Source organism: Triticum urartu, chromosome 3A (genome assembly GCF_056163025.1).
Source record: "Triticum urartu cultivar PI428250 chromosome 3A, HENAU_Tu73, whole genome shotgun sequence".
In the NCBI taxonomy this organism is placed as follows: Eukaryota; Viridiplantae; Streptophyta; class Magnoliopsida; order Poales; family Poaceae; genus Triticum; species Triticum urartu.
The window spans coordinates 248,245,753-248,259,423 of record NC_141875.1 but is presented as its reverse complement, the minus strand read 5'-3'; the positions used below and the strand labels follow the sequence as shown (position 1 = coordinate 248,259,423).

The following is a 13,671-nucleotide window of genomic DNA, read 5'->3' as shown; positions in this document are numbered from 1 at the left end:
AGTGCAGCACTATTCCTGGAAGGCGTAATGTGGGCACGTACGCCTTCTCGGCCGCGTACGTGGCGTTTGCACCCTATGGTGCACCGCAATAGACAATGGCAGCACACGTCTTGTTCCAATAACCGTGCGCGCTCGTTAGTACCATCGCGCACGCTTCTTTTAATTAGAATGTGTGTGCCCGTCTAGCGCACACATGTTGATCTATCTAACTGTTTTAGTTTGTTGTGACTAATCGCAAACAGTTTATCTGTGTGAAGTGTATGCCATCAATCGCAGACACTTTGATCTGGCTGACCCATTTTTGTTCTGTTGCCTAATTGCAAACGGTTAATCCTTCTGAAATATGCCCTCAATCACACATACCTTTATCTAGCTGCTCGTTTCTATTGTTCCTCCTCATCACAAACAGTTCATCCGAGTGAACCGTATGTTGTATATCGCACACATCTTCATCTGGCTGCCCGTTTCTTTTGTTTCGCATAATCATAAATAGTTCATTGAACTAAACCATATGCTCTGCATCGCACACGCAACTAAAAATGTGAACCATGTTTGATGGCTCCGCCATCGCAAACGTTTTGCACCTTTTTGACGGTTCTTTTACACCACCATTTACAATTATTGCATCACACACAATTTCGTCGAAGGGTCTCTGATCGTAGTTTCGCGTTAGCAGCATCCTGTAGTAGTGAGGTACTGGTCAGTGGTCACCAAAATAAGACCATGGTTGCACATACATCCAAGATCCAACTCCTGTAGCCATTGCCTCCTCAATCTATATTAGCTTGCAGCATCAAGGTCAGCCTCTTTCTTCAGATCTTGCAGCACCAAGGTGTCTCTCCATAAAATTTGTAAATCCACTGCTAACATTGGTATTTATTTAGGAGAGAAGGAACAACACAATAGACCAAAGCAAAGGGAAGCGAAGATCGGCCTGAATGGATGAACGCAATAGACCGAAGAGATTTAATATGGCTAGAAGTTCTTGGGTGTGTAGGTTAGTAGACCGCCTTGATGAAATGGTTCAACAGATGAACAGAGTATGGGAGAGTTTTTTTTGTGCATGTATGGGTAACTAATCTAGATTTTGATGTCCAGAATAAGCGTACAACACCATTATTGCACCTTAGTTATCTGGCATCGAATTAATTACCCAATTTTTATATTGCATATATACTATAGTTTCGTAGCTGTAATGCAATATATTGTAGGTGGCTGTAATACAATATTTGCCCATTTCCTTTTGACTGATGCTGAAATTTCTTCCTATAACTCGAGTTCTTAACGTGGTCGTTTCTTGATGTAGTTGGTAACAAACATGCCTATTCTAAATTTCGTGATCTCCATCTTTGTAAAATAGGGAACATCAAGATGGCGCTAACCGGTGCATATGACCGTAGGTGATGAACAACACAACAATAGAGGTGTTTGCGGTGGTGCACCACATCGACACCGCTGGTTCGGAACAGGGTATGGTCAGTCGTGTTCCTTTAGGGATTAAATTATGTTCTTCAAGTTTCCCTTTTCACATGCAATCACCCCTACTACTCTGATGTTGTTCAGACTCATATTTTATAGTGAACAAGAAACCATTTTCGGTTATGTCATTCTGTTACAGAAAATTGTGTCTTAACTATATAAATATATTTTCATCGAAACAATGAGAGTTTAGTTCTCTTTTAGAGTTTAATATTTGCCTATTGAATTAATGCAGTTGAAACTTTGAAAAGGTATGTAGCAGGGTTAGGAGAAAAATACAATACACAATATGTACTTAAGCGTGCATGCTTCGATACACTTTTGAGCTCATACATCAGCTGCAAATATAGTTCTATTTCACCCAGGTATTTTATTTTTATACATTATCTCATTATTTTATCTCAAAATACTATATCAATTTTTTTTGAAGGAGGATATGAAACATTTTCGACGAAAATTAGCTGTCATTTTCCTTAATTCAGAACCAAATAAGCTAAAAGTATGTCTGATATGCAATCAATATGACGAAGAAGAAACTTTACCTAATTCTCATCTCGAGCTCCTCGAGGATCCACTTGACAGAGACAAAGACAGACGTCCTACCCCAATCCCCATCATGCCCATGAATCAATATGAATTACTTGCCGGCCTCCGCAACTACATTATGTCGACCAATGATGCCGGGTGTGTAGGAGTAAGTATCATTTATCAATATGCAATGTGCCAATATACATTATTATTACTCTTACCGTCCAGTTTTCAGGTAGGAATGAGGCATACTTAACATGGAGCGGTCTATGGACAATGATTGTTTCAACATCACCGTGAGTATACTGGCATGTGACGAGGGAGTATTGTTCACATACCCTCCTATACACTATATGGATCTACAATTTTATGTAAGTTATCATATTTATTCATTCAATATCGTTAGTATCAACATGTTTCCAAATAGGATTTTTTTACTCAGTACATGATGTTGGATTCAACACGAGATTAAAAGTTTTGCGATAAGGAAACTATTCAGATGTTGGCAACCTTGTTTTTTTTAGCTGGCCTGGGATAGACAACAACAGTTCATCGTGCAACATGGTAAGTAAGGTATTTTGTCCATTTTTTGTCATGGTTTATTGTTGTTTCTAATAGCTACCACTTGTAGATTTATCATCGACAAAGAGGCACGATGTGTATCTATTCTGGACCCTATTCATACAACACAGTCGTCACAGCTTAAAATTCTAAGGCACTTAGTGAAATTAACAAGTCTTGCGAGGGAATTCAAAGAAGCGCTCGAAATAAAGCAACCAGGATGGAATTCTGATATATCAAAATGGCAACATTTATTTCCTAATGGTATTCTAGCGAGTGTAGACTGGTAATAAATTCAGAATATAAACATTTATTTTTGTTATCACCATATTTAATGTAAAAACAATTTAGTAAATTGTAGGGATTTGTCTGGCTATTTTGTTTTTCATTTTGTGCTCTCGTGGAATGTTAAAGACCTGGTGAAGCCGGTTTGAATGGTGAGTATTGTCCGTTACACATGTTTTTTTGTATGTTACACATGTTTTTAGACCTTCCGCGTGAAGTATTCGTGCTAAGTACATATATTGCTTTTGCAGGATGGGTATAAGTTGAGGAATCAGTTTTTATTATGTTTGCTCAAACATCGTGCCAATTAAGCTAAAGACAACTTTCCTGATATTGTGCAAGAATTTCTTAAGCGCATCAAATAGATCTCAATAATTTGCAATAGATTTTTATTTGGATCATCACTTTATATATATACATTGTCATTTTGCCATTTTCTTATCAGTTTATATTACAAGTGAAGTGGACTTTCATTATTATGCGATCGTGACCATGGTATATTGTCTCTACCTATAAAATTTAACATATTTTTATATATATTCAACAAAATATTTTAGAAGCCCGTGGAGGCGCACGGGCATTCTACTAGTAGGATTGGTTATAGAGTAAGCCGCGCCATAAATGCTACTTTGTAAAACAAAAATGTGAGTATCTTTCTCCAGTCTTCATAGGTTGCCTTCATTTAGGGCAGCTATGATGTCTTTTGTCCTGAACTGGGCATTGATCAGAAGCCCTGCCTAGGATGTTGCCTACAGGAGTTCCCTCTTACAAGTCTCCAATTACTATATAATTTGATTATTATCTAAAGTCTTACAACACGAAGCTGCAAAGTCGAGAGGATAGTGAGAAGGAAACTAATATGAGAATGTCCAAGCAGGAAAGTGTATGAAACATCTTGTTACAGAAGTACTCCAAATGTATTGCCCAATTTCACATTTTATAACATATTATCAAGGCACTAAGGGTGCACTGTATAATGGCAACTAAGAGAAAAAAAATCAGCAGCCAAACCATCTTAATTGCCCTCTTTTGAGGGAACTTACAACTGGAGAGGCTCCTACAATTGATATATACTAAACTAAAAGAGAGTATTACACATCTACAACTGTTAGCATTAGCATTTCTTTGGCATTACATACTAAAATATGAGCATTAGCATTTTTTTCTAGTGGCATAGGAAATGAAAAAGGAGGATAGATATAGTCATACCCAAAAATAACCACCTTTGGCAAGCAAGTTTTATGACATTTGTAACTCAAAAAGAGCATATAACTCAACAGTAGAATTTGGAAATGTTTAATCTTCCTAAGGTCTTGAATAGTGCCTTTGCATAATAGGAGAGTATAATACTGGGCATGCAGCAAAAACACCAAGACGCTCCTAGATCAATGACAGAAACATCAATAACCACCCATTTTTTAGATCCAAAGGTCTAAATATAGAAGTGCACATGCAGCAAAAGAACTACACTCCCATCTATTGCAAACATTGGAAACACAGAGCTAAAAAAACTTCTTTCTCGATAAAGGGTGTTTTTTATCTTTAAAATGTAGCATCAAGATGATACAAAGCCTCATGGTCTATAAAGAGGTATTGGTCTTGTTTATATATCTTCTGATGGTGCTATTTTGTGAAGCCTCATGCCACTTAAAACATTTTTTGTACAATAATCAAAGCCAAATATGCAATGTAATCCGGCTTGGAGCTTTTCGTTGCCATAGGTGCTACACATATTGAGGCTTTTGGTGATTCGTTATGAGTAGTGCAAAAAATATCCAAGGTTTATCAATGTTTTGACGAATCACTTCTAGTTTATCTTGAGGTATGTCTAGATGTAAATTTTACCTTAAGTTTCTTTAATATTGCTCATATATCTAGACATGACAATTGGAGAGCAAATGAGTTGGCACAACAAGCATCCGACTACCATGTTGATCATGGTATATTGCATATCTATCAATAGCCGATGCTTGGCCTCACCAATATAGGTAAGGCCAAACCGAAGCCTGCCGCTTCAGCCACTAATGAATTTTTTATGCAGGTGAAAGCAAGGATTGTTCATTCTTGATTATCTACAAAATCCTAACGAAAGGGTGAACAATATGGTCCTGAGGATGGCATTGAGATACATATCTATGGAACTTTATCACCGGATTTTTAATGAAGTTGAGAAGGTTTCACCCAATTTTGCATCAAGGGTTCAAACAAGTAATGGCCGATAAATACTTATCGCCCTAAGAACGTACGAAATTGCCAATCGAGTGTTCACATCATCCTTAAAAAAAGCTCCGTGCACATTATTTTCGGCACACAAGCTTTGCTCAAAAACAAGGAGGCCATGTGTTGACATCAGATTTTGGCATGGTTACGAACTTAATTAAGATGGTCTCAAATGGAAGAGTTCTCAATGTGTGAAAGTTCCGTATAGTCAAATGAGAAACTTTGATGTTTGGGTCATCACCATCCGATCTCATCTAAAGGGCCGAAAATGTGCTCGAACTATTAAGATTTTGGCACTCAGAGTACTGTTTGACCAATTACACCTCCAAGACGTACTCATATGAGAAAACTTTCTACATGAATTGTCTTCGTCTTGTCGAAATGATCGATTTTGATATAAAAACCGTCTTAATCCAAAGTTGTATGCAAAAGTTAAAGCCATTGAAGTGCAACCCTACCACGAGCCAAAAGTGGCGCGTCCCATCACACAGCCATATAACTGATGTCTGATGGGTAGCACCACTGATTGCTTGCTTGCACGAGTGATTCAGCCCTGAATATGACCTCAATCAAAAACGTTCATCATGAAAGTTCTTCGCCTCTTTGAAACGGTTAAACTTTCTTTTGAGCTCATTTTCATCAAAGGTCGTTTGTGGCCAGTAGGATCCAAAAATCGAACTGATGTCTTAGACTTACCTAAATACGAGTTCAGTTGATTTTGGAAGGATTTGGATGAAATTCGAAGTCCTTTTCTTATATAGGAAGTCTAGCCGCCACATAAACAAATGAGAGGTGACGACCGATTGAACAACATACAATCGACAAAAACATCTACTTTCTATCTTCTCTTCTTAACCCTGATTCTTCTTCTCGTTCTTCGTTTATAGTGCGGCGACCTCGAAGCCCTAGGGGCGATCAGGTCGACGTAGGGCAGACCATAGCCGTTGCGCGCCCTGGCGGGGTCCTTCTCGGGCGTGTGGGGTTTTGGATGTATAAAAAGCGTCAGCCAGATTGCTCGCATATCGCGCTTCCGGACGGTCTCCTTCGACGTGAGCGTGAGCTACGGTGTATCATCCCCGGCGTCGAGGGTGCACGATGACGTGTTCGTATGCGAGCAATATCCACGAATGGGCATGCTCGAGTGGGAAATGAGAGTGAGAAGCGTTGTGGCCATTAATTGACGCTCTTCCTGATGGATATGGGATATGTAGCTACTGCATTGACAAGGGCAAAAGTGGCAGCCATACGAACAACAACGCCATTGACTAGGCTACACGCAGGAGGAAAGGCCGAGGTGAAACTTCCCTCCAGCTCTAGCTCGAATAGTTCACTCCCCCAGCATTCAAATATGGAGGGCTTGCGGTTGCGGGCGGGATATGGCGCACGCTCCATAAATTATACAGACCGAGAGCTGGACGACGACTCTGTTAGAGTGTGGTTTTCAGCCAAAATCATCGTATTGATACGATTAGTCGATTATTATGGTGATCCGGGCCATATGACGACTCTGCTAGAGCATTAGAGCCGCAGTCGCAGAAATACTGAAACCATGAAGGCTTATTTTCCTCAACTAGTAGAATATATATTTTACAGAGCAACTTCAAGAGACGAATGCGAGGAGGAGCTCGAAGTGTTTCCGGAAATAGGGTCAGTTGCCCCCTCCTGGGCCTCCGAGCGTGAGCACAACATGGTGAAGGTCACTGCCGCTCCTCTCCGGCTCGGACTTGACAAGTCTGGCCGGGAACCCACGCCGAGCATGGTGACTGTAGTCAGGCCGTACAAAGCCTGTGGCCTGCGGCAGCGGTCGGGCGTGAACCGGGAAGGCGTGCTGGTGCTGGGGAGGAATCGCCGAGCTATTGAGAATCTGATGCTGCATTACAGGTCTTGGCGCTGTTACTCCGGGTCCCTGACATTAAAAATGGAATGCCACAACCTCAATAACTTGTAGATTACATTTGTGATTAGTTCCAGATGGATGGATAAGCTTACAGGAGCGAACAGAACGCCTCTGAAAAGCTGCCCACTGACGACGGCTGTGACCAGATACCCCGAGTCGAAAGCTCCATCAACCGTCCCATGAACCTCAGCTCCAATCTGCAGATCAAACCACCAGACACGATAGCCATCAAGAAACATGCCCACATAAGCTACTACTACTAGCTAGTGTTGTGGAAGGGAGAGAGAGGCATACAAGAGGTGGGCCGGATGGCCTGTGCTGCTGCTTAGCTTCAGCTGTTAGGAACTGCATTTCGTGTCGTTGCTGCGGTGCAATGCCGCGGACAAACTGGTCAGTCTTGATGCCTCCGCTAGTCCTTCGAGAACCGTTGGCGTTAAGACGAACCAACGGTTGCATTGCTGATGAGATTAACCCGCCTGAAATCATCTGAGCTCCATTCTGCTCCTGATCTTTTTCGGACTGGGAAGGGGACGAATGCTGGGACAGCGATAGTGAGTGCTCCTCCTGCTCCAACTCCATCTCATTTGGACCAGCATCTCCAGTTTTTCTTCTTTTCACATGCCCATTTTCTAAACATGTGAACCAACAGATTATCGATAATAAATGCAAGACTTGACCAATATATAGGAATTGCTTTGGCAAGATGAGATATTCACTTACCTAGACCACGGAGGAAAGGGTTTCTAATTTGCTCAATTTCTGCTTCTCCAGGTTTATGACCGAGTTCCCGGTTGCTTGGGCTTGCATCCTTGTGCTGTAGTACCATACCATATTGTGTATCACATAGAGTATGTGTTTGCATACTAATAAGAATCCCTCCGTACCATATTAAATGTCGCTAATTTAGCACAAAGTTGTACTGCTAAATCAACGAGAATTAATTAATTAATATGGAATGGAGGGAGTAAAAGGGTTAAGGTACTCACGTGTTGTGCTCTCAACAGCTTGCGCTTCTCCTGACTCCAGTGGTTGCTCAAAATCTTGCACATGGAGATGTTGTATCGGCCATTTGGATGCCCAGAGCCTAATTGCAGAACGAGTAGCTCATTCAGGGGCCGTTCATCTTCACCGCATCTGTGCAATTTCAAGGTATGCCAAATTGGTGGTACTGAAGCAAGTAGAATGTACTTATTTGTTTGTGCAAGAAAGATTACCCTCCATAGATTGCAATATCAGTATTCATGATGACTGCTGAATGAGAAAACCGGCCCTGGGGTTGCTGCCCGCACGTCTCAAGTTGAGTCCAAGACCGATCAACCACATCAAGAATCCATGCATCACTGTAGTATTGCTTATCACCAACTCCTCCAATTACATAGATCTATATATACATACAGATAAGCTTTAGTAGTACTTATTTAGGATGATTTTTTTTTTGCGAAATAGGATGATTTATTTCTTCACGGAGTAGTAACGTTTCAGTACATGGTGCTGACCTTAGATCCAATGCCAAGGGCTGCATGACCTGCCCGGACACCAGGTGAGGCTCCTTTTACTGAAAACTGTCAAGCAACGAAATGAACATCAGAAATTCATCTACCCTACGCATGCATCTGTCGGATGCAGAGGCCGGGGGCGATCCTCCTTCTTCGAAAAAAAAGAGATAAAAAAAAAGACATGACGATTACCCTTGACCATGCCATGGTGTCCATGTCGAGCACGTCCACCTCGCCGTGGTAGCGGTCTCCGCAGTCCCCTCCGTAGACGAAGAGCCTGTTGCCGACCGTGACGGCGCCGTGGCTGTCCCTGGGCGCGGGGACGACCTCGCCGGTGACCTGTGGCGACGTCCACGTCATGGTGGGCAGGTCCAGCACGTGCACGTCGTTGAGGTAGTTCCCCTCCCCTTCCCCGCTCCCGCCGAAGACCACCAGCTTGTCGCCGCCGGCCGCCGTGGTGACGGTGTGGCTCTCCCTTGGCGAGGGCGGGGTCCCCTTGCAGGGAGGCCTGCTCCACTCCTTGGTGCGTAGGTCCAGCACGTGAAGGTCGTTCACCTTCTTGTTGCCGTTGGTGCCGCCGAAGACGAGCATCCGGTGGCCGATGAGCGCGGCGCCGTGGCTGTCCCGTGTCCCGGGCCTCTGCCCCTTGGTCGCCAGGGAGCTCCACGCCATTGTGTCCAGGTTGAGGGTGAGCACGTCGCTGAAATGCAGGCCGCCGCAGCATCCCTTGGATGAAAGAAAAGTAAATTTCAGAGTGCTTCACTGGGACTGGGAGTGGCAACATGACAAAACAAAGAGAACCCCACAGGATTATTATTACTCCGTATTAAGTAACACACCAAAAAGGGCATTTCTTCCTGCCCAAAAAGAGACTGCAACCTAGAGTGTCTTGATGGTTATTTTTTTTATTCTAATCTCTAATCTGACGAGAAGAAGAAGACGCTGGGCCAGTCAAGAGAAACTAGTCTAGCTCTAGCAGCAAAATGGAACTGACGAACTAGCTAGCAAACCCAAGAGATATATTATATACATACATACATACCCCGAAGACGTAAATGACTCCCTCGAAGAAGCAGGCGGAGTGCCCCCATCTCTCGGGAGGGTTGAAGCCGACCACCTTCGGGTACAGCCACATTGCCTTCCTCCTCCTCTCCATCTTCTTCTTCTTCTTTGATTCTCCCTCTCTCTGACTCTGTGTGTGTGTTGGTGAGACGAGGACCAAGGAAGGAGGAACCAGCAGGAGGAGGATATGGAAAGAGAAAGAGGGGGAGGTGGAAGAAAAATCGCAACAAATAGTCACACCATAGGAGAGGAGAGGAGGTCCCTGTTGCTGATGCGATTTGCCACAAAGCGGAGGGGAGCTGAGCTAGTGAGGCATCACAGATCAATCAATCAATCCATCCATCCATCCATCACTCGGACAGTCATGGACAGGAAAAGATGGGTGCCCCTCAATTCATGTCCAAGGTTTGCAGCTCACTGTCACCACCAGTCCACCGCCACCCACTCACTCACTCACTATGCCAGCCCAGCCAACGATCAACGATGGATGGATGGATGGATGGCACATCACACTGCTATACTCGCCCGCCTAGGAGTAGGAGTAGGAGGAGTAGTGGTAGGAGTACCGACGGGCGACGGGAGCTGGAGTGGTGACTGACCATGACCATGCACAAGAGGCAAAGTGTTTATGATGCCGTATCGTCGCCGCTCTAGTGAGCACGGCATCTATACGCAGAGAGCGTGTGTGCGTGGGGAAGCGTGCGCATAGGAATGTGTGACGGACACAGCAAGAAAGAAAGGAGTATCTAATTCAGCGAGCACTCCTATACGGTTTGGCTTGGTTTCTCTATCTTCCTCTCTTGGCGGGGGCGGGCATACACGACGCACCAAACGCCGTTGCTTGCTTTCCTTTCGTTGGAGGATGGACTAGTCACTAGTACTAGTCTAGCTGAAAATGATGTGTAGTGGGAGGCTCATTGGGGTGTGTGCAATGGGCACGGAGAGGCGTGTCACCCATGGGGTTTGCTGCTGCTCCGGATTCCCAAGCTGGATCCCTGGAAATACAGTAGTATCACATTTCTTTTCTCTTGGGGATACATCCTCCAACAGCTTTTGCATTCTGTGTCGATGCTATATTTCTTTTATCTTGCATCAAGATTCATACATGATTTTTTTTTCTTTTTTCGTATACCTTCTCACTTGATGAAGACTTGGTTAAGTCTCAGTCGATTAAAACTTAGCCACACCCATCCTCGAATGTCGTGGTGTTCATCCTTCACAGCGATGAATTGCTTCGCTACAACCACTTAACACATCAATATATAAGATCTCTCATATTCGTAATAATGGATAGGATGGTATTTCTAAAAATACGTCATCCACGTCAAAAGCGCCTTGTGTACGTACCGCCCATACCGAAAGGGGCGCCTCTTGAGTGGGCCGGTCCACTGGTTGCACTGCGCAAGCACGCCTTTGTTGGTGTGAAGTTAAATGCCGAAAAAGAGAAGTGCCTGAGAATCGAACCCTAGGCCTCACAAACGTTAAAGGGGGTACAATTTTAGTGGAGCCAACCAGCCCAAGTCATTAATGAGCCGCGCAAAAATTATAGCAACCAGTGCTGGATCCTTTAAAATATTTTTTTTTGAAACTCTAAATAAATTTTAAATTTTATGAATACGCAAACATTTTTTGGGAATCTCAACAAAATTAGAAAAAACAGGAACAAATGGAAAACGCGAATATTTTACTAAATTATGAGCAATTTTATGAAAACATGAATGTTTTTTGAGAAATAGGAACATGATTTAAAACATTAACATTTTTGAAATTATGATTTTTTTAAACATCAACATTTCATGAAACTCCCCATTTTTTTGGAATTTTCAAACAAATTTTGCAAAACATTAACATTTTCTGAATTTGTGAGCAAATTATTAAAAGGGGAACAATTTTTCAAATTTCTAGAAGGAAAAATTTGTGAAATTTTTTGATTATTTTTAAAATTTCGGATTCTAAATTTCATTGAATTTCCGAACATTCTTGTAATTTGAAATTATATATTTCTTTGAATTTTTGAACATTTTTCAAAAAGAATTGAGCAATTTTTTAAAGTCATTTTATAATTTTCGAACATTTTATAAAATTCAAATTTTGGATTTTCTAACAAAAAACAAAACAGAAACATTTTTTGAAAAATTGAACAAATTTTAGAAAATATGAAAATTTTAAAAAAATTCAGAACAACTGTTGGAAAAGGAAAGGAAAATGAAAATAAGATAAAAAATAATATCAAGGAAAACCAAAATCTCGAAAAAGGAAACAAAAAGAAAAAATAGTATTGATTGGGCCGGATAGCCCCCGGGCGCTTCCAATAGGAAGAGGAAACATAAGAGAAAAAAATTATGCGTGCAGTGTGAATTGAACTAGTGTCCTCATGTTTTGTCAACCATTGCACTAACCAATCGGCCACTTAGGAAGGTCTGACAAGCAACATATTTTCTTTTTATATATTGTTTTATTTTTCCTTTTTTCGTTTTTTTTCTCTTTTTTCTTCCTTGTTTGATTTTCTTTTCAGTTCATGAACTCTTTTCAAATCGATGACTTTTTTTCATTTTTGCATGAACTTTTTTTCCTTCGATGAAATTTGAAAAAAAATTCACAAATACGAAAAAAATTATCGAATTTAAAAAATGTTCACAAATTTGAAAAAATTTCATCAAAATTTATAAAAGTTCATCAAATTTAGACAAAATTTATTGAATTTGAAAAATAAAGTTTTCCAATTTTAAAAAAGTCCATCAAATTTGAAATCATCGAATTTAAAAAAAATCATCACATTTGAAAAAAGATCGTTGATTTAGAAAAAATGTTCGTCTACTTTTTTAAAAGGAAAATCATCTATTTTGAACAAAAACACGAATTAAAAAAGTATGCAATAAATATAGAAAGAAAAAACAATGAATAAAACCGTCTCGGAAGTGACCAGTGAACCGGGAAAAAACCAGTTTGAGAAAAAACCCGAATAAAACTGGAGGATTCTCGTGACCGAGGAGACAAATTTGCTCCCCGGTGGATAGGGACGACACAATCCTTGATAAACGGCCCAAATCCACCTCCTTTAAACCATTGGAATAAATAGTTAAATTTCAAGTTCACCCGACGGACCCCAAGAAGACAGCTTTCATCGGAGAATGCTACCTCTTGAGCATGCATTGGTTTTCCCTTGAAGAGGAAAGGGTGATGCAACAAAGTAGCGTAAGTATTTTCCTCAGTTTTTGAGAACCAATGTATCAATCCAGTAGAAGACTACACGCAAGTCGCCTAGTACCTGCACAAACAAACAAGAATCTCGCAACCAATGCGATAAAGGGGTTATCAATCCCTTCACGGTCACTTACGAAAGTAAGATCTGATAAAGATAATAAGATAAATATTTTTGATATTTTTGTTGTATAGATTGAAAAGTAAAGATTGCAAAATAAATAGTAAACTACAATTGTAGATCGGAAACTTATATGATGTGAAGTAGACCCGGGGGCCATAGGTTTCACTAGTGGCTTCTCTCAAGATAGCATATATTATGGTGGGTGAACAAATTACTGCCGAGCAATTGATAGAAAAGCGCATAGTTATGATGATATCTAGGCATGATCATGAACATAGGCATCACGTCCGTGTCAAGTAGACCGAAACCATTCTGCATCTACTACTATTACTCCACACATCAACCGCTATCCAGCATGCATCTAGAGTATTAAGTTCATAAGAACAGAGTAACGCATTAGGCAAGATGACATGATGTAGAGGGATAAACTCAAACAATATGATATAAACCTCATCTTTTTATCCTCAATGGAAACAATACAATACGTGCCTTGCTGCCCCTACTGTCACTGGCAAAGGACACCGCAAGATTGAACCCAAAGCTAAGCACTTCTCCCATTGCAAGAAAGATCAATCTAGTAGGCCAAACCAAACTGATATTTCAAAGAGACTTGCAAAGATAGCAAATCATGCATATAAGAATTCAGAGAAGAATCAAATATTATTCATAGACAATCTTAATCATCCTGGGTTAATAGGTTAGTTCCAAAAATAATATAAAAGTGCATATTAAAGCCCATTAAACATCAAAAAGAGATAATATAATAGCATGGAACAATCAAAAATTATAGATACGTTGGAGACGTATCAACATCCCCA

The 13,671-nt window shown here is 41.1% G+C and overlaps 1 protein-coding gene across 2 annotated transcripts; it reads right to left on the bottom strand.

Annotated features, from left to right (window-relative positions):
* Positions 1-6,612: 6,612 nt before the first annotated feature.
* Positions 6,613-10,231, bottom strand: LOC125548337 (uncharacterized). 2 transcript variants are annotated; one of them, XM_087546854.1, is made up of 10 exons: positions 9,769-10,231; positions 9,509-9,658; positions 8,659-9,192; positions 8,467-8,532; positions 8,185-8,351; positions 7,957-8,104; positions 7,691-7,784; positions 7,265-7,599; positions 7,063-7,167; positions 6,613-6,979 (listed from the first exon to the last, which is right to left on the bottom strand). In XM_087546854.1, the coding sequence occupies exons 1-10, from the start codon at positions 9,769-9,771 to the stop codon at positions 6,722-6,724; spliced, it is 1,860 nt and encodes a 619-aa protein (XP_087402980.1). In that variant the 5' UTR covers positions 9,772-10,231; the 3' UTR covers positions 6,613-6,721. The 2 variants fall into 2 exon arrangements, with proteins under 2 accessions (XP_087402980.1, XP_048567925.1); XM_048711968.2 differs by having other exon boundaries at positions 9,509-10,231.
* Positions 10,232-13,671: the final 3,440 nt, after the last annotated feature.

Bases quoted from the DNA above. Each gene is read 5' to 3' on its own strand.
- LOC125548337 (XM_087546854.1), bottom strand. The intron at 8,352-8,466 runs GTCAGCACCATG...ATGTATATATAG, and splicing joins CCCTTGGCATTGGATCTAAG to ATCTATGTAATTGGAGGAGT. The intron at 7,600-7,690 runs GTAAGTGAATAT...TCACATGTTTAG, and splicing joins CCCTTTCCTCCGTGGTCTAG to AAAATGGGCATGTGAAAAGA.